Here is a 21,671-nt window from a genome sequence, read left to right on the forward strand (position 1 = left end):
TGTTTTTAACACATTCAGATAGACTTTGATTATTTGGAGTCATATGAAAAGATGCACCAGAGTCAAGGAGCCAAGAAATTTTACCCGGATCGGAAAAAGATGAGGTTGCTGTGCCGGTTGAAGCTTCAAATGAAGAATAGGCACTTTTGATGAGAGGTTGAAGAATCTCCATTAGTTGGGCCATGAAAACTGGTGCATCTTGATCTTTGGGCTCCGATCCAGCAATTGCAGCTCTTTTCTCTCTCAGCTCCTTAAGTTTGGGACATTGTGGCCTGTAGTGTCTCAATTCATCATGACAATGATGACAAATAACTTTCTTCTTGTCATAGTCACTATTTTGACGATTAAAGTGAGGAGGTCTATAAGATAGAACATGATTCTCTGGTCTAGACACAACTAGAACAGAATCATCTTCAGTTTTAGAAGAACCTTTTCGGAGATGATTTCCTTCCATTGTTAATTCTTCAATAGTTTCAACAATAGAAGGATTTTTTCCCCGGTGAAGGAGGGCCGATTTAGTGGTTTCAAATTCCACCCTCGAACCAGTTATAAACTGGTAAAAATGTTCAACATCGTGTTGTTTTTGACGAAGCTCGATATCTTTGGCACAATGCCACTTAGGTTCTAAGAGGGAAAGTTCTTCCCAAAGTTCGGACAAACCATTGTAATATTCACGAATTGTTTTGTCTCCTTGGGTCATCATTCAAATTTTTTCTTGGAGATTGCACACGTGTGCAATATCTTTAAAGGAATACATATTCTTAAGGTATTCCCATGCCTTATCGGCATGATCAAACTTGGCAAGACTTAAGCATTTTTTAATGTCAACGCTATTGATAAGCCATGACATTATCTTCGCATGAGATATTCTCCACTCTTTCTATTTTTTCTCGTAAGAGGCTAGAGTCTTGATTTTCTCTTCTTCCGATAGAGGAACCTCTTTATCTCCTTTCTTTTTAGTAAGTGATAGCTTAGGTTCCGAATCAGAACCATCCATAATCCCCCATAAGCCTTTTCCCCATATATGGTGCTTCATGATTGAAGCTCATGTTACATAGTTTGTATTACTCAATTTCATAGGCATGATGGTGACTTTATCATTGTCATCCATCGATTACAAGGAGAGAGAAAGAATAGGGATAGAAGAGAAACAAGAAGAGAAGTGAGAAAAAGAAAGAGATACAATACAACAAGACGTTGAATCTTTCCCAATGAAGTGATGAAACACTTCTTCTTCAAGTGATGAACACTTTTGCAAGCGAGCACAGAAACCGAGGCAGCAAGATGTGAAATCTTTCCCAACGAAGTGAGAAAACACTTCTTCTTCAAGTGATGAACACTTTTGCAAGTGGGTACGAAAATCGAGGCAGCTTTTCTTCAAGGACTAGTACTTCCGCGGCTCTGATACCATGAAATGAGATGATGATCTTCCAAACACGAGCTGAGATTCAAAATGATGTCTTAACAAGACATTTAAGCATAACCCTTAAGAAGGGTATAAGGGAACAAAAAGAAAAAATATTCTTTTATTGAACAAAGAGAAGGCAATGCTTAAGAAGCATTTTACAATACATTACAAGAGGGGCTGAACCCCTATATATACACAGTATGAGAGAGGGAGAGAATGAGAGACTCAATAGAGGACAGCTCTAAATAGAGCTGTTGGAACTAGTTATGTCATTCTAGTTCAAATTGAACGTCATTCTAGTTCAAATTGAACTAGATGACAAAAAACAAAAAAAAAAAAACAGAAAAATAAAAATACAGGAAAAAAAGAAAAATTATTATTTATATATGCATATATAATAATATAATATTATTATTATATATATATATATATGTTTACAAATTTACATTTTAACAGGTACATGCTGATGGCACTCATTGGGCTGTATATTTTCATTAGGAGAATGGCCAACATCTGAAAATTTTAGCTCAAATTCTTGATTGTTTGCTGCATCACTTATGTTATATGTTAGTTCATCAAATATATGTTGTGAAATAAGAACTCATGAAAGCATAGGGTTATAACATCAAAAAGACACATCTCAGCCCCTGGTGACAATTTATCCCTTAGAGATTTGTATATGGTACATAATTGCATACTCTAATGCACATAACTGTGGATAATCAACTTGCTTTTGATATAAGATAACATTGGGTGTGCCCCCACTCAACACCCTGAGGGTAGCCAATGAATAAGATATATGGATGTGTGAAGGACTTCACTCTATAAGTCCATATGCAATCAATGATTGTTAAAGAAATTACCATTATGAATATATATTGTGACTATGGAAAAATGCTTGAAACAAATGTCTTTTGGATGTATTTTGAAATATCACATATGGGTATTGTGATATATTTTGTGTACATAATTTCGTATACACTAGAGACTCAAGGGATGTCTACTATTACATACGATGACATTAAGTTGTCTCAAGTATTTTTATTAAAAATTTTCAGGTTCACAGAGTTGAACAGGCGGATACTACAATGCACGAGGACTCAACTGTGTTTTTGTTGTAGATTAGGTTAATTTGAACTGTATCTGAGTTTTCATGATTTTGGCTTGTATGTACTTTGATATTTGTTCAATTGAATGAAATGTTTTTGAAATAATTATTGTGATATTTTTTTTTACCTGTGACGAGTTCAAAGATTCAGAGCTGGTTTATGCCTTTCCCTGTGTTTTAAAAAACAAAAAATTTTTTAGTGAAATTTTCAGTCTGAATTTTCGGGGTGTTACAGTGTCCAACCCTACTTTAATTGTGTTAATGAAGTGTCCGAGTGTCGTGTTGTATGGAATCAAGATACACATGCCAAGTGTCCATATGATATAGCCTAGAGTACCATCCACTCTCCATGCCATTCTATATATTCAATGATGAAAGTGCAATAGTTAGGCATCATGTAGTGCAGAAAGGAGCAGCATGTGGCATGAAAGACAATAAAATGGTTGTGGGCAACATGCTAGAAACTTTGATCAATGGATCCTGCATCGGAAGCAACTCTGGACTTGTATGAGCAACTCTATATTATGATTATCAGATTATCTAGACCACATGTTGCATGGGCTTTTTCGAGGAAATGGAGGATCATTAGGCAATAGGATTAGTCTTTGGCCAACATTATAGTTGCCTATGTAATGAAACAAGATGGAATACAAAAGAGTGTCTCTAAGGGCTATAAGAGCACAAAAATACACATACAAAATGCCACTTATGGGCAAAATACAAGTCCACAAGGAGTCTAATAAACACAAGCCACTAGAGGGCCATAACATAATATATATATATATATATATATTATTGAGTGAGAAAATGCTTGAGAAAGCATTAATACAAAGGAGGGGGAATGTCACGGTCATAATTTTTTTCGCAAACCCGCGACACACTAGACTGCCCAGTCTGGGCAGCCTGACTGCTAAAGGCTGCACACCAATACTTTTCTACATGTTGAATCATTTTATTGGCCATGCAGAAGAATCCAAGAATGTTAAAGCATTCACTATGTCCCACACGGACAAATGCAACAAGCATAAGAGAGGAAATCCACTAAGGGATATACGAAGGGCCTTATAAAAAGGCTACACACATGAAAAATAATATCACTATTATTGAAGAGGAGCTCTCAAGAGCAATACAACATACAAGGGGGGTTCCCCCTATTTATAAGAAAAGGAGACCAAAGGGGCTCCCAATAGAGTCGTTGGGAGCCCCCAACGGTCACAATTGTGACCGTTGGGGGCCCCAACGACTCCATTGTGGGGCCCCTTTTTGGTATCCAAAAATACATTTAAAAAATAAAAAATAAAAAACAGTGAAATAAAAGAAATAAAACAAGTACCCCTATTGGGTACTTGTGAAAAAACCATAATACCCCTATCGGGTATTATGGTGAATATACATCTATATTTATATATATATATAGATGTATTATTACATATGTTTTAACACCCCCCCTCAAACTTTACGGGGGAATGACCAAAAGTTTGCCAAGAAGGAACAAGAAGCGAGGAGCAGGCAGGGCTTTGGTAAAGAAATCTGCAAGTTGATATTCTGAAGTGACATATGGCAGTGTAACTGTCCCACGAAGATATTCATCACGTACATAATGACAGTCCATTTCAATATGTTTAGTCCTCTCATGAAAGGTGTGGTTGCTGGCAATGTATATGGCACTTTTGTTGTCGCAACAAAGCTTCGAAGCACCGGTAATTTCGACTCCCATATCTTGAAGAAGACTTCAAAGCCACACAAGCTCCATTGTAGTAGTTGCCATAGCCCTGTATTCTGCTTCAGTAGAAGACAATGAGACTTTCTGTTGTTTCTTGCACCTCCAAGCAATTAGCGAATCTCCTAGAAAAACACAAAAGCCAGTAGTTGAGATTCGATCATTTGAGTTTCCTCCCCAGTCAGCATCAGTATAAGCCAGTAAGTCTAAGGAAGAGAGTGAGGATAGGAATAGCCCTTTAGTCAAAGTATTTTTGATGTATCGAATGATCCGGAGCACAGCACTCATATGCACAGATGTAGGAGCATGCTGAAATTGGCTTGCAGAGTGCACAACATGAGCAATATCTGGCCTGGTGATAGTCAGATAGGTGAGGGAGCCTATGAGTTGCCTGTAGGGCGTAGGATCATCCAGCAGAACTCCATCCTCCAGTCGTAGTTTAACATTGATAACCTCGGGAGTCTCCACCTTTTTGTCATCTGAAATCCCAGATTTGGAACATATGTCTGCAGCAAGCTTCATCTGTGACAATATATACCCTCGAGGAGAGTATGCTACTTCTATACCAAGAAAGTACCTGAGAAAACCCATATCAGACATATCAAAATTATGTTTTAACATATTTTTAACATTAAGAATACCACTTTCATCATTGCCAGTGATGATCATATCATCAACATAAAGCAGAAGGATGATGGTACTATTACCTGCACGTTTAACAAAAAGAGCAGTGTCAGTATAACATGAGCGAAATCCCAATTGTAACATGATAGCACTAAATCTATCATACCAAGCCTTAGGGGCTTGTTTAAGACCATATAAAGCTTTTAATAACCGAAGAGTTTGACCTTGGTTAACGCTAATTCCCGGCGGAGGGTCCATATATACTTCTTCATTCAACTGACCATTAAGAAAGGCATTTTTAACATCTAATTGGAATATAGGCCATTTCTTAGATGATGCTACCGCTATTAAAGTTCTAACGCTTGTCATGCGAGCCACGGGAGCAAAAGTCTCCTCATAATCGATGCCATACTCTTGTGAGTATCCCTTAGCAACTAATCTAGCTTTATAACGTTCTAGGGAACCATTACTTTTTGTTTTGACTTTGTAGACCCATCGACATCCTATAGCTTTCTTATTTGGAGGAAGGTGAACTATTTTCCAAGTTTTAGCCTTATTTAAAGCATCTAGTTCAACTTTCATTGCTTCAACCCAATGAGGTATATTTTTTGCTTGATTATAATGGGAAGGTTCATAGTAAGAATGCAAGGCTATTAGACAAGCTCTATAGTTAGGTGAGAGAGTTTCATATGAGACAAACCTATTAGGTGGAATTGATGTTCTAGAAGAACGCCTAAGAGAGGTTTCTTCTAGGGGTTCATTAAGTCGCAAGAATTTTTCTAAAGCACTAATAGGTTGGGCATCCTCACGTCGAGTGTAAACTTGAAGATTGTCACCATTAGTTGGTGATACATCACTATCATGAGAATCATGAGTATTTTCTAAAACTTCCGGATGACTCAAAGAGTCATCATTTGAATCTTCTAAAAGATCATTGATAAACATATAATCAATTTCATTTGGTTTTTCCAATATTTCAAATCCATTTTCATCTTCTAAAAAGGTCACATCTTTGGAGACAAATAATTTATTGTTTTTATGGTCAAAGCATCTATAGCCCTTTTGATTTTCACCATATCCTAAAAATACACATTCTATTGCTTTAGGTGACAATTTATCTCTTTTATTTAAAAGAACAAAGCATTTACACCCAAAAATACGAAGACGATTGTAGTCGGGTGTCATATTGAAAAGTTTTTCATAAGGAGAGATATTGTTCAATTTTGAAGATGACATCCTATTGATTAAATAGGTGGAGGTTAACACGGCTTCGGCCCAAAAACTTTTAGGAATATTTTTAGAAATGAGTAAGGATCTAGTGGTTTCCAAAATATGTCTATGTTTTCTTTCCGCTAGACCGTTTTGTTGAGAAGTTCTTGGACAAGATTTTTGATGACAAATGTCATGTTGTTTTAGATATGATTGAAAATCATTTGATAAGTACTCTTCACCCGAATCGGATCTAAGAATGGATATTTGACTTTGAAATTGATTTTGAACTTTTGCATGAAATTCTTTAAAGAAGTTAAAAACTTCCGATTTAAAGTTAAGAAAATAAATCCATACATATCTAGTATAATCATCAATAAAAGTAACATAATACGAATAACTACCTTTGGATAGAACCGGAGATGGTCCCCAAACATCGGAATGCACCAATTCAAAAGGTCTTGTTGTCACAAAGGTTCTAATAGGAAAAGGAGTAGACTTCATTTTTCAAAAAATGCAATCTTTGCAATTGATATCTTTTTCTTTACAAAACTTGTGTCCAAAAGGAAAAAGATACATTTTAGAGTAACTTGGATGTCCAAGCCTTTTATGCCAAGTTTCAATATTTTTGTCTTGGACATAAGTACAAAATAAGGTATTTGGAAGCATTAAGTTATCCATAAAATAAAGATCTCCCTTCCTATGGCCTTGCCCAATCCGCTTCCCGGACCGGAGATCCTGCACAAAGCACCCTTGGGATGAGAAAGATATTTCACATCCATGGTCGGCTATTTGAGAAACGGAAAAGAGGTTAAGATTTAATTTTGGAACTATTCTAACTTTTGGAACAAGGAAATTTTGAACTTTTTTAGAATCAAGAGTTCCAACACCATTTATTTTGAGAAAAGTTCCATTGGCCGTAGAGACACAAGATATTTTTGAATTGGTGTGCACATTGGTTAATGCATTTTCATGAGGAGTCATGTGAAAAGAAGCTCCGGAATCTAAAATCCAAGAGTACGTACCGGGAGGTGATGATGAGGCAATGGCGGCACCGGAGGTGGAAGAAGTAGCCTTTAGAATTTGTTGGAGAGCCAAGAAAATTTGTCCAAGAGTATCTTTGAGATCCCCGTTCTTGCCGTCATCTTCTTTGGTGGATGATTCTTCAACGGAAGCCACCTTTGGCTTGAATGCTCCATTTAGCTTTGGGAAAACGGGTTTAATATGCCCCGGCTCATAACAATGATGACATATAATCATTTTTCTTCCACCACTCCCTTGCTTACCAAAATGAGGTGGTTTGTATGTTTTGACATGATTGCCGGGTTTAGATACGACAAGAACTTCATCAATGCTTTTACCCATATTATGCCTAGTATCTTCTTGAGTAATCTCGGCAATAGCCTCTTCTAAGGGAGGAAACGTAGATCTATGGAGAAGTGAGGATCTAACTTGTTCAAATTCGGGACGAAGCCCAAATAAAAATTGAAACAATCTATCTTGTTCCATTTGTTTTTGTCTTAGTACCACATCCTCCATAGACACCCATTTAGGCTCTAAAAGAGCCAATTCATCCCACAAAGGATTTAGAGCACTATAATAGTCTTGTATGCTCATGTCACCTTGTTTTGTGGTTCTCACTTTTTCTTGCAAAAAATAAGCTCTTGCAAGATCCTTTTGGGTAAACATACCCTTCATAAAAAACCAAGCTTCATTTGCCCGGCGGAATTTTGCAATATTTGCACATACCTTAAGTTCAACATTATTCATAAACCATGCTAGGATTTTTGCATGGTTGCTCTCTCAATCTTCCATTTGGTGATGATAATCTTCAATAGCCTTGAGACGAGCATCGCCTTCAAGTGCTTTCTCTTGATATTCTTCCATCTTTGTGAGCTTAAGTTGGGGTTCCAGAACGGTTCCCATTACATAACCCCAAAGCTTCTTGCCTTTGAGATTATTCTCCATTGCGGATGCCCACATCATGTAATTTTTCCCATTGAGCTTGAATGATAAATCGATTTTGACTTCCATTGCTACAAAATGGAGGTGTGAGAAAAAAAAGGAAGTAGAGAGATACACGATTTTACCTTAGAAGATCGTATGGATTTGATACCATGTAATGAAATATACGGAAGAATCCAAGAATGCTAAAGCATTCACTATGTCCCACACGGACAAATGCAACAAGCATAAGAGAGGAAATCCACTAAGGGATATACGAAGGGCCTTATAAAAAGGCTACACACATGAAAAATAATATCACTATTATTGAAGAGGAGCTCTCAAGAGCAATACAACATACAAGGGGGGTTCCCCCTATTTATAAGAAAAGGAGACCAAAGGGGCTCCCAATAGAGTCGTTGGGAGCCCCCAACGGTCACAATTGTGACCGTTGGGGGCCCCAACGACTCCATTGTGGGGCCCCTTTTCGGTATCCAAAAATATATTTAAAAAATAAAAAATAAAAAACAGTGAAATAAAAGAAATAAAACAAGTACCCCTATTGGGTACTTGTGAAAAGACCATAATACTCCTATCAGGTATTATGGTGAATATACATCTATATTTATATATATATAGATGTATTATTACATATTATTACATATGTTTTAACAGTGCGCACCACCTTGTGCACAACTACCTAGTGAAAGCTGATCAAGCGCATCTCTAAATGCGTATTCTATCTTGTCCATGACTTATGTGAATAGCAGTCTCATATCGGCTAGCAAGTGCACAGATGCCTTAGCCTCGCATGCCATGGAGCGTTTCACAACTCCATGGGCACACTCAAGCATAACCTCGTCACCGAAGGGACAAGGCCTTGCGACCCCTAGTCCGAAGACCAGTTGATAATTGTATGCCATAGCGAAGATCACTACTTAAACTCATTCGCCAACTCCTAGGCATTCACTCGCCTAGCCCCGAGACATCATACTCGGTTGGAACCATTTAAGGTGATTCTTGGGAAAATTAGCCCTAACCCACACGTACCCCCGTGCGTCCAAATGCTACGCGTTAGAAACTCATCTAAGTCAGGAGGTCCTTAACCAAATCTCCAAAGGCAACATCCTCTGATCTGTTGATACTGCTTAACCAAACAATGCTCTATGTTTGTGCCGCCACACATCGTCGTACTAACGAGGATACCGTTGCCTATCACATGTCATGCTACCACCGTACGTCACCAATCAAGCTAACACATACCGTACGTTCCTACACGATGCATTTTCTACTTAGTAGAGCTCCGCACTGCACATTCCCCATTCTGAAGGCTCGGTCCGGGATATTCTCTTCCACCCAAACCATTGTCGTCCTCGACAATGTCGATGCGAGTAAGAACACAACCTTTACTTATGCCAGTTTTTCTTTGTACTTATCTTTGGTCTTCTTTTCTTTACCCTACTCAACTAGTTTTGGTTTTTATTCACCATTGCCGCAACCTTTAGCACGTCAAGTCCCATTCTTCAACGCGCCTCAAATCACTTAGACAACGATCTTTCGCTCTATCAATATCGAGCACTCTTCACTCGTAGGACCCTAGTGCAATCCCATACACAAGCAGGTCATCCTCGCCCGCACGACAAACTTGCTGTCTTCATGCTCATGGCTGGAATGCCTTCTGACCCCAGCAGGGGAAATTTTAAGCCCTTCGTGGTCTTCATAGAGAAAGACGACCACCAACGCGTGTCGCAGGGATATCAACTCCGGTTTTCCAATGGTCTATCCTAGTTCTCAAGGGGGGACACCTACTTTATATCACCCCAAAGCGGTCCTTCAAAGCATCTTTCTGGTCACTCATCCACATAAGGGACAACTCATGGCACATCGCTGCAACTCACATCTAGAGCCAACATGCTATAACTCTCATCCGGAGTTAGCAAACACGTTTCCGCAAGAACCAAATCGACGAGCAACGAACAACGACTTTTTCTACACACACAATCCATTGAGAAATTGCCAAACTCAGTAGATCAAAACAACAAGCATTCTGCTCAAGATGGGTACTACGCTAACCCACAATCTCGAGAGAGAACATAAAAGTTGAATTGAGTTTCCCATACTTAAAAGTGCAAATCTATCCACCTGAATCCAACTTGCATTCTCTGCATGCACAAGACAAACACCATGCTCGATCTGCGAGCGTGACACACAACTGGTAGCGAGCATTCTGCTCAAGATGAGCACTTCTCTAACTCACAATCTTCGGAGAGAACATAAAAGTTCAATTGAGTCTCCCATAATCAAAGGTGCAAATCCATCCAGCCGAATTCAACGTGCATTCTCTGCATGCACAAGACAAACATCATGTTCCACCTGCAAGCCTGACGCACAATTGGTAAGAATCTTTGATTTATCCACGTTCCCTTAGCCAACTGAACAACAACCTTACACTTTTGCTTACCATCAACAAGATGACCTATACCATTTTGCCAATAACTTGCTTCTGCACTCGGTTAACCACACTTCAGCTGTGCAAATTCGTGTAAACAGGACAAACCATCACTGCCCTCTTTAGTGTTGCACTTACTGAACAACAAGTCTTGTGAATCTTTCTGCTCTAATATCAATTTGTCACGGGCATAGAATTTTTTGCAATCTGCGTCAGATTGTCTAGTCTGGCTAGCCAAAAGCTGCACAACAACATTTTTTCATGTGCTGAATCATTTTATTGACCTTGCACACCACCTCGTGCACAATTGCCTAGCAAAAGCTGATCAAACACTCTACAAATGCGTATTCTATCCGGTCCATGCAATTTATGTGCGTAACCGTCCCATACCGACTAGCAAGTGCATAGATGCTTTAGCCTTGCATGCCATGAAGCATATCACAACTTCATGAGCATGCTCAAGCATAACCTCACCACAGAAGAGACAACGCCTTGTGACCCTTAGTCCAAAGACCAATTGATGATTGTATGCTATAGTGAAGAGCACTACCCAGACTCATTCGCCGGCTCCTAAGCATTCACTCGCCTAGCCCCGCTCGGTTGGAACCACCTAAGGTGATTCTTGAGGAAATTAGCTCTAACCCACACGCACCCTGTGCATCCAAATGCTACGCGTGGAAAACTCATACAAGTCGAGAGGTCATTAACCAAATCCCCAAAGACAACATCCTCTAATCCGCTGACACTGCTTAACCAAACAATGTTCCACGTTTGTGTTGCCACACACTGTTGCACCAACGATGATACCGTTGCCTATCACATGTCATGATCAAGCTCACGCATACCGCACGTTCCTACACTCGATACATTTTTCACTTAGTTGAGCTCCACACTGCACATGCCCCATTCTAAAGGCTTGGTTCGAGACAGGGAAAGCCCCATTTATATACAAAGAACCATGGCCTTGGGGAGCTCCCAACGACTCTGTGGTCATGATGACCATAGTGCCTTTACATTAAGCAAAAAGGATACAAAAAATAAAACAATAAAATAACTAAACTGTCCCTAGTGGACAGTCCCAATTACATGTGTGAAATGACAAAAATGCCCCTAGTGGGCAATGCCAATATATATATATATATATATATATATATATATATATATATATATATATATATATATAACAGACTCATCCACCTTGAAAATTGTTCCTTCCTCTTTCCCTGTATAAGGGGAACCTTCCTCACCAATGTTAGTGACTAGCATTTCATGAGTATGTGACTCTAAGAATGAGTTGTCATACTGGACATATATAAAGAATCATATCATAGTATCATAGAAGGGAGTTCTTTAAAAGAGGATTGTTGTACTCGTCTAGTGACCATGGTGCTGAAGATCTTGTAATATGGTCCAAACCCTTGAAGTTTCTGAATGATTTTATCCTGATTTGAAATGAGACTGTCAGTAGCTAACTGATGGATAATGGTCTTGCTTTTGTTGAGGTACTCTATGCCACTCATGCACCCTTGACGTAGATGGTTGGATTCTTCTTTTAATTGATAGATTCGAGGAGTAGGTATTTGGATGAACCACTTGTGAAAGAGATCTGACATGCCACAACAATGCATTCGTCTAGGACTTGAATGGAGACTTCAAATGAGAGGGTGGCAGTCACATAGGCCACAGTGGTCTGATCACTCTTCACCTACTCATGATAAGAAGGATTGGGTCTTGTTGCCAACTTTTGTCCACCTTTCTCATCAACTTCCTCTATTGACATGTACTTTGATGTCGAAAGCGTGCTACCATCGAGATGACCCATCAATTCTAGGCTTCCAAGGAAGGGAACAATTTGTTTTGAGATAACATGGAAGTCCAATATAAGAGCACATTTCTGAAATAAATTGAAAAAAGAACCCAAGATCAGATCCGTCCTGCCCTTTCCCCACTTCCTTTTTTTACCTTTCCCTTTTTCTCTTGCAGCTGAAGGAGAAAACCAACCAGAGACAGTCCAAGTACTGCCAGTGGTTATTGACATCAGCTGCATGGCAGGTGATGCCAACCTTGTGTTTTTTTTTTCTTTATAAAAAAGAGTAAGATCTTATCAAGACACTGTATCAGATCTGAAGTCTAAATAACAACTATATGTCAAGAGAGAAGTTTAAAAGATTTTTCTGATTTGAGTTTTTATGAATAAAAGGTTAAAAGAAGCTTGAAAGATTTAAGAAAAGTAATGGAGATGTTGAAAGATTTGAGGAAAGAAAGAGATTAAGGAGAAAAGAAAGAAGTTTCAAGAAAATAGACAAAGAAAAGATTGTTGGGTATTTCTTTGATCACCTTTCTCTTTTGATGCCATGCTAAAATTGCTGGTAGTTGTGACAATAGATGAGAAGGAGAGAAAGTCAGAGTATCCTGGCTGGTTAAAGAAGAGACCCCAGAATACCTTCTTAAGCTGAGCATCCCATCAGATTCCGTTTATGTTTTATCTCGATAAGCTAAAATGCATTCTTACACCTTCAACAGGTACATAATGCATTTTTACCATTGTGTAAAATTACATCATAATATATACTATGACTATAATGTAAACTATGAGTAGTTACAAGTATACTAATCTCTCCCTGCACTAGTGTATAATGATCAGATTGCCCTTGGTGTGTCAAATGATGAAAATACCCTTGCATGTCATCTCTTACAATTACTTCTGAAAAAAAATCCATGCTTTTAATGGTCATGCACGTTGGAAAATTTGTGTTGAGTTCAGTTACCCCTCCCGATAGAAGATGGTGAAATCAATGTGCAACATGACATTCAATATAAAGCTCTGACCTGGCCTGTCCTTAGTTCAAATCATAGTCACAAATCTCATTTATTGTGATTTTTTCAGCAAAGGAAAATCTCATGATAAATTAAAAAAATTTGTTTTTCTTGGAAAATCTGGGGAAAATATTGATATATTAAATTTTAAGTATATAAAAACACATAAAACTATAATAAAAAAACATTATAAATATGAACATATGAATATCGAATTAATAACATGAGAATTTTGGGATAAAAACATGATATTTTCAAAATATGTGACATTTTGAAAACAATGCATTTTGTCAGTATTATATTGATTTTTGAAAATCTCGGGATATCCCGAGTTTTTCAGAAAATGGCTGATATTTGTGACTATGGTTCAAATATGTGAGAGTGACTTGTTTACTGACCCCATTTAACTGTATGGCTTTAATACCATCGTGGTTATTCTTTGTTGGTTCTGTAAAGCTGTGTTCTTTATTAGTGCATGAATCATCTTATTTCTCTGAGTGTGATAGTTTGTTGCTCCTGCTTTCATCTAGATTTTTTTCAGCTCAATAATCTTGCATGACTTTACCCATTTGAGGCTGGACTTGTTTAATTCACACGCAGAATAGAAAACTGAGTTTACATTAGCTAAAATTATTACTTTCCTGTTTATTTCCATTTAAAGAAGATGATAATATCTCCTCTGTGCCATCAAATGATGAATTCATCTGTACGATGAACATGATTAGTTATCCTGTCCTACAATGTGGGTGTTCCTTGTCCTTTACAGTGAACAGAGGAACATTGGTGGATGCAGATTTTTCATATTTTGAGAGTTACAAAAATTGATAATATTTGTTTATTTTTTATAATTTCATTATCTTGGTTAAAACTGCAGACTCCTGTAGAAACTTGAAATAGTCTGAGTCCTTGTAACCTGGAATATGATGTGTCACAGGATTCGTGTTGCAGCTGCTGCTGCTGCCTCATCTGTTGCACGAGCTCCATCTGCTCGGAGGTTAACTGGGCAAAAGACAGGAGTATGTGATTACTTTCTGAGTACCCTGCATCCCTTGATTCTAAAACTAGCTTGAATAAGATTATTCTTGATGTTCTGAATATGAATGCTCCTAATGAGTTGCATGGTTTACTTCTTTGGGAACATAATCTTTCTGGCACAGATTAATTCCTCTTCACCATGCATTTCCTAAACGCATGCTCGGAAAAAAAAAACTTAACCTTCTGATAGCTGGCTGGAGCACTTTTTACCTCTCTCTCTCTCTCTCTTAATTTCCCAAAAATACAAGATGGAGAATAACACCTGATGGTTCCACAGCCTAAGATCCCTCAATTAAGATCGACTTGGCTAGTCATGTTTTATCAGTTAGTGTCGTAGTCACTGATATTTGAAAATATTGTGATATTATCAGATTTTTGAGGTAAGCCGAGAAAATATTGTGATATTTTCAAAATGTTGCTAAAAAATATATATTATGATATTTTTGTGTGATTTCTGAAGAACTTTCTTATTTTTAAATATTTTAAGCCTATGTTTTCCTTTGTTTCTTTTGTATTTTAAGAACTTTTCTACTCGTTTCCTTATATTTTAGCAAGAAAATTAGTACAAACTCTGTAATAAAATCCCTCAACGAGAAATGGCCGAGAACAATATTGGTGACTACGGTGAGTAGTAAGCTAGAAGAATTAGGGAGGCTATTGTATGCAGGCCTTGGACCTGGTGTTTAGTTGCATTTTGCATGATCTTTGTTTCTCTATCGATGACTGAATTTTAGATCATTCTCCAGGGTGCCCAAAATCGACAAGGGCAACTGCATAACTCAATCCAAAAGAATCCATCAGATGAAGAACCAAATTTGGCAAAATCCCAAGAACCTAACTCTGCAAGATCTCGAGAACCGAACTCAGCAAGAAGCCAAGGAAGTCCCCTCGAGTCGCTCCTGGGGACGAAAAGAGGATAAGTGCAGAAATCCACTGGTTTCCTCATAATTCAAGAAAGCTTTATCTGTCATGTAATTCCTTGTAAAAATGGTTTGTGGCAGTATGGGACATCAAATAAGATGAGCTGATCGAATGTGCAACTCAGGGTTAAGTTTATCTTAATCTTTTTTTTAATTCTTTTCTTTTATTTGTATATTTCTATAGGAGGAATGGAAAGCTAGTTATCTCAATCTCATCACTTTTGGTTCTTTATGAGTTTCTTCGCTTCTTGGATCCTGTGACCTGAGTTGAGGGCCCGTTTGTTTGTCAAGGAAAACAGGTGTTTTCGGTGCCAAGTTATAGAAAGACGTGTAATTTCCATGGTATTACACAAACGAAAGAAACGAGATCCTCGTCTCATTCGAGGATCTCGTTTCAACGAGAGGGTTAAAATGCACAGATTCGTTTCCCATTCACCCCCTGTTGGGAAACGAATCCATGCATTATGTTTCTTCTCGTTTCTTTTGCCTCTTCTCCTTTGCAACCCTATTTTCTCTTGCTGCTGAGCAGTCCGAAGAAAGCCTGCATTAGCAAAGGAGAACCAAACTGAAGGCCCCCATCAGGTATGCTCTCTCTCTCTCTCTCTCTCCTTTTGCTTGGGATGAGTTGTGATACTGCTGAACTCATCAAGCAATCATGGGTTCAAATCCTGGGAGTAGCCACTTCATGCATAGCTTAAAAAGTTATTTGTAATCATAGATATGGGTCTGCATTGGGTATACGACCCTTTACCGATTTCATCATGCAAAATGAACTGTTTGTATTGTTTCAAGCTGCCTCCATGTCTTGGTAAATATACCCGCTTAAGTTATAACTTGGTTTAATAAACAGAATGAGCCAAAGTTCATTAAAGATAATGAGCTCTTACATTAAGTTTCTTGTATTACATAACCTATTTATGAGTCCAAGCGAACTGATTACCAAGCCAGGCATGAAATGGCTTGGCTCATTTACCTGCCCTAGTCACCTAAACCAGCTTGCCATACTAGATTAACAACCTCCAAATAAGCAAGATCATCGAAAAATATGGCTCTGTAAACGGTAGTACCTGCTGTCAAACAGAAAATCACTGTTTTCTTCGACCGCAGATCGGTTCAGGGGTCCCTTTGATCCCATTCATCCAATGGACCAAATATTGATAGTTTGTCTTGGTGAGCCACCAGTGATGAAACTCATCTAATTTCTAAAGAAATGGATGATTGAGTCAAGAGGACATGGCATTGGATAGAAATGAATGGAGGAGAAGGATTCATGTGGAAGACCCAGAATGATTTTCTTTGTTGGTTCATATCGCCGACCCCAATTGTTTTAGGATGACGGCGTAGTTGTTGTTGTTGTTTGTAGTCAAGAGAAAACACCATGGTCGTTGGATGCCGTTCAATCTCATGGATGAACGACATCAAAGGGATCCTGGCAGTTTATCATCAAGGCACACCTCTGACCTGATCTGCTGTCGCTTTCTTTTTTCTTTTTTTTTTGATATTTACATGGAGAAACCACCTACAGGATCTACCTAGCTGTGCTGGCTTTGCCTGTCGTAGTTACGATCATTGTCTTGTTAGCCTAAAACTTCATAAGCTTAAAGCTTACCCCTTACCTTTAAGGGGAGTTGCCACGCTTGGAAGAAGTAATGCCCATGGGATTTGAACCTAGAGTGCCTGCCTAGCAGCCTAAGCCCCATCCCACTACACCACTCCGAAAAAAGAATAAGAAAAAGAAAAAATGAAACCTTTCAAGCTAAGCTAAATTAAAGTTGATCCGATCCGTTTTACCTATCTGTGGCTGTATAATAACTGAAATGCCCCTTCTCTCGCGGCGCATTTTTGTTCGTCGAAATCTCTTCATCTGTGCGAAATGACGAAGACGCCCTGGGAATTCCTCCGTCCTCCCACTCTATAGAAACGGGAGTTACGTTACGCGCGCTCGCGTTTGGAGAGATCGCTCTGACCCCGCAGTTTCTGGAAGTTGGGGATTTCCGTTTCGCCCTTCATCGGTTTTTTCCTTCCCCACTCATAATTAGGGGTTTTGTCATCGTTCCTCTCTCTGAAGATTCGGAATTTTTCTCTCGTCTCTCTTGGTGAATTTTTTGGTACGAATGACCTAAATTCTTGAATTCTCTCTTTGGTTCTTGAAGAATCGATGAATGCTTTCTTGATTATTCATTCTTCGTTTTTTATTTTTGTTTATTTTCTTTTTTCCCTCTTTGATTGAATTTGGTAGTCTCTTTCGTTTCCCCCCCACTTTGGTGTGATCTTCGTTGGTTCTTTTTCTTCATCATGAATTTAATAGTTTATGTCGAGCGCAATTATCGTTCGTTTATGTATTAGTATGAGTTTGATGGATGAGATTTTAATTTTTCTTCTTCTTTTAATTGTTCTCTCTCTCTCTTTTCCGTTTTTTCATGAAGGAGTTAAAAGGAACGAGATGGGTGGTCGATTAATCTTTGTTCTTTTATTGTTTCTGAATTTGGATTTCACTATTGTTTTTTTCTCAGCTTGTTGTTTAACTTTAGATAATGAAATCAATTTCTTGATTATTAATTTTGATTTTGTATCGTAGTGGTTTCAATCTTTTCTGGGATGGGATTTGTTGTAGTAATTGGAATTTTTATTTGGTTGGTGGATGAGGAAGCATGCTTTCGGTTTCATGTTGGTGAACTTCTCACGGTCGAGTTTTGTTGATTCCATGTCTTTTTTTCTTTTAAATCTACGATTGAAAGCTTCCAAGTTGTTTCTCTGTGTAGGAAACTCATCCTTTTTTTTTTCCTAGCAAGGTGTTTATCTTGATTCATGGAGGCTTAATTATGATTTCTTGACGAAAAGGTTATTTTCTGCTAAGGATTATTCCATTGTTTGTTATCTTTTTTGTACTTGTTTGTCTTCATTAGGAATTGTCAGAGGAATTTTCGTTGGTTTCTGATCATAAAATTATCATGTAATTTTTAATAGTCTGATGAGAACTGTGAAAATTGAATCAATCATAATGATTTATTGACTGTTCCAAGGGACTTTGTCTTTCTTTTATCATTATTACAAAGCTTGGATTTTTACTGTAGAAATTTGTTCTAGGTCTTGATGTTGATGAACTTATGCCAGTGAAGAGCATTAGGAGATTTGTACAGAACTTGATTGTCATAGATTGTTGCATCATTTTTTTGCATCTTAGAGGACTATTCCGTGGTTGGGCTGCCAAGAGACATCATATTCAAAAAATGAGTGTAGCTGAGATGCGTATGCTTCAATGGATGTGTGGAAATACAATAAAAGATAAGGTTCAAAACGAGGAGATACGTAAGAAGGTAGGCGTTGCATCCATTGAAAACAAGATGGGAGAGAATCATTTACGGTGGTTTGGACATATTCGGCGAAGGCCTAATGATGCTCCAGTTAGAAGGATGGAGAAATGGGAAAATATATTAGTTAAAAGAGGTCGGGGTAGGCCTAAGAAGACTTGGATGGAGATAAAGGATATGAATGCTTTGAACCTCACTGACGACATGACATTTGATAGAAATGATTGGAGGAGAAGGATTCATGTGGAAGACCCAGAATGATTTTCTTATTTGGTTCATATCGCCGACCCCAATTATTTTGGGATGAAGGCGTAGTTGTTGTTTGTTTGTTAGAGGACTATTCCGTGCTGATGACAAAGTTGGAACTTGTGTTAAGTATTGTGGTGTTGATGTTTTCCTTTCATAGGGCAGCTTCGATTGCTTTATTGTCGACTTCTTTTTCTTTGCCATCTTTGTAACTGATTGGGGCGAACAGTGTTCATGATCCATAACTTTTTGTGGCGATGAAGTTAGGAATCTAAATTGTCATGTGTTTTCTCTTTGCTGCTAATGAGGATGGATAAAATGAATAATCTAACCTTTTATTCCTTTTTCTTGCAGATAATAGGCAGCTTGGAGGGATGAGTTTGGTCACACCTTATAAGACTCTGAAAGAGTTATTCCCCCAGGTATGTTATCCCCCATTTCTGATGTGGAAAGCTGGTCATCTGTGTTTTTTCTTCTCTCTCAGGTTAGTTTCTAGGTTGTAAGTTTTTCTTGGATACATTTGAATTATTGATATGTAAGTTTCATGTTTTCTAGTATTCCTTTAAGGGCAAAAATCCAGTTCATAGTGGTTACCAGGCTCAGCTTCAGCTTACAATTGTTCCCTTTTGTCCTAACTCTGATATGCTTATCCCTTCTTCTTATGTGGATCGGGTCCTGTATCTCTTAGGATGGGTCAAGTAAAAGGGCACCGATTGTCTGTCCTATGTGGTTGTCCATGTCTGCTGTGCTATGCTTAACACAAGAAATCTAAGGGCTTAACCTTGAAAAAAGATTGGGAGGATTTCATTTTTTTCTCTTTTTGTGCATTAATTATAGTGACTTGACATGCCTGTTCTCCATTCTCACTTGGCTCACTTTTTGGTCTGCATGTATGAGATGCAGTGATCCGTTGTAAATTTTGGATATCTTTCTATTGAACAGAATATTTGTTTTCAGTCATCAGAATAAAACTTTTGGTTTAGATTGTAGCTCACATGGTTTGTTCTGGGTCACTATATTTGATTTGTACTTGACAACATTAGTAGTAGCCTTACAAAAACTATGAAACAGATAACTGTTTATTCATGTGCTTCATATACATATACTTTTGCTGATTTGTTTTGTAAATGAATACTCCATAACGTGATTGTGTCTTTGTCATATTGATGGTGCTCTTGGAAACATTAGTAGTAGCCTTACAAAAACTATAAAACAGATAACTGTTTATTCATGTGCTTCATATGCATATACTTTTGCTGATCTGTTTTGTAAATGAATACTCCATAACGCGATTGTGTCTTGTCATATTGATGGTGCTCTTGGCATGTACCTGCACACATGACTTATGTCTGAAGTAGAAAGTTTTGAAATATGTGTAACAGGTTGATGATCGTTTGCTAAAGGCTGCTGCCCTTGAACATGACTATGAGATTGAATTAGCTATAGATTTTATTGTTAATGAGGTACTTCCCTCTATGAGTTCAAAAAGTGCCACTACAAATGCTCTAGGAACATGTTTTTCAACTGGAGGTAATAATTCTATGCCATTCCATCATGATTACCTTCATTATTGTGGAAATTAGATGCATTTTGCAACTTTGGCAGTCAAAATTATACACATGAAACACTCCCTTCAATTACTTGAAATAATTATTTTCTAAACTTGGTTATGTGGCTTTGATTATCTTCTAACTCATATGATGCATTCATGTATTTCTTCAACCTCTGGTGGCTAAGAAATTGTTTCTTTTATGTTACGTAGTTGAATCCAAGGATCTCCTCTCTTCTCCAGAAAACCAAGGAACTCCTCTTAGAATTGAATGTCATGCCGATCTCATCAACTCTCCAGAAAAGCAGGGAGCTCCTTTTAGACTTGAATCTCATGAGGATTTTCCTACTTTAGCTAGTGCTTCAATGTTTCCTGACATCACCACCATTGATCCAGCAGAAGACTCTTCAACAAATCCTGGATTGGTTTCGATTGAATGTTCCACTGGCACTGATCATGGTACTGTTTTTGGGTGTTTCAATCCAGTCATAAATGAAGTAGTTGTTAATAATAAGGATTTAACACCTCTTGGGGAGAATGATCAAGGGCATTTGCAGCTGACTGCTAATTTCTGTGGTATAGAAACTGTGCCTTCGGTTCAGAATGCTCCAAAGTTGTTTCATATGGAGATATTTGATCTGATGGAGTCTCATATTCCTTTTGAAAGGAATAACAACATCAGTAGTACTGAAAATGAAGAGCCTTGGAGTCTGAAGCTACATGATGGTCCTGAAGACTTGGTTTCTGATGAGAAATCATCCATGAGAGCTTCTGAAGAGTCTCTTTCTACTAGTGCAACTGGTCACACTAGCCAAATTATCAACATTGATTTTCTTGAGGACTTGATCAACAATGCTAAAAAGAATAAGGTATACTTCTGTTTTTTCATTGCTTAACATTCTCTAGAGTTAAGCTTGGATGTTTCTATTGCAGGTTTGGTTTAAAGGTTGGGTGGTGTTTCAACCAGAAATATATGCTTCTGAATGTATTCCTATTTGAATCTTCATTTGTTTGATGTCATACTTTAATTTTGATAGGAAGCTGCAGACTAAAGCTTCATTTGTATTTGACGATGCATGAATGGTCTTACATGGATCCTTTCTTGTGTTTGGTAGTAACATGTTATGGTTGGATATCGAGGTCAGCTGCTCTGCTGAATTGCTGCCTGATTGTGCTTAATGGGCGCCAATAATATGTATGTTTATGTCTATGTTCTTGCTGAACCCGTCTGTGTCCAAATCTATGTCCTGCTCTAGGTTTTAGGTATGAATCAAACCCAAATTGATCTGCTTTATCCCCCCATGTTTTCTATTTTTCGAACAAGATCTGGC

At 38.0% G+C, this 21,671-nt stretch overlaps 2 protein-coding genes across 5 annotated transcripts in view; both read left to right on the forward strand.

Annotated features, from left to right (window-relative positions):
• LOC149851315 (DUF21 domain-containing protein At4g14240-like) overlaps nt 1-15,421 on the forward strand; it is a 36,519-nt gene extending 21,098 nt beyond the window's left edge. Inside the window, exons 12-13 of the mRNA XM_090014647.1 lie at nt 14,214-14,295; nt 15,061-15,421. Coding sequence (XP_089870773.1) covers nt 14,214-14,295; nt 15,061-15,234 — 256 coding nt within the window. The 3' untranslated portion in view covers nt 15,235-15,421. The remainder of the gene's footprint in view (nt 1-14,213; nt 14,296-15,060) is intronic.
• A 1,587-nt stretch (nt 15,422-17,008) lies between these two features.
• LOC149851316 (ELKS/Rab6-interacting/CAST family protein) overlaps nt 17,009-21,671 on the forward strand; it is a 35,271-nt gene continuing 30,608 nt past the window's right edge. For 2 of the 4 annotated variants that reach the window (XM_090000008.1, XM_090000017.1), the window contains exons 1-5: nt 17,009-17,342; nt 19,146-19,213; nt 20,174-20,321; nt 20,554-20,799; nt 20,923-21,209. In XM_090000008.1, the coding sequence (XP_089856134.1) occupies nt 19,166-19,213; nt 20,174-20,321; nt 20,554-20,799; nt 20,923-21,209 (729 nt within the window). In that variant the 5' untranslated portion in view covers nt 17,009-17,342; nt 19,146-19,165. Of the gene's footprint in view, nt 17,343-19,145; nt 19,214-20,173; nt 20,322-20,553; nt 21,210-21,671 lie in introns of all 4 variants that reach the window. The other 2 variants (XM_089999993.1, XM_090000001.1) reach the window with 1 other exon arrangement.

Source organism: Nuphar pumila, chromosome 1, assembly GCF_984573655.1.
Source record: "Nuphar pumila chromosome 1, dmNupPumi1.hap1.1, whole genome shotgun sequence".
NCBI lineage: Eukaryota > Viridiplantae > Streptophyta > Magnoliopsida > Nymphaeales > Nymphaeaceae > Nuphar > Nuphar pumila.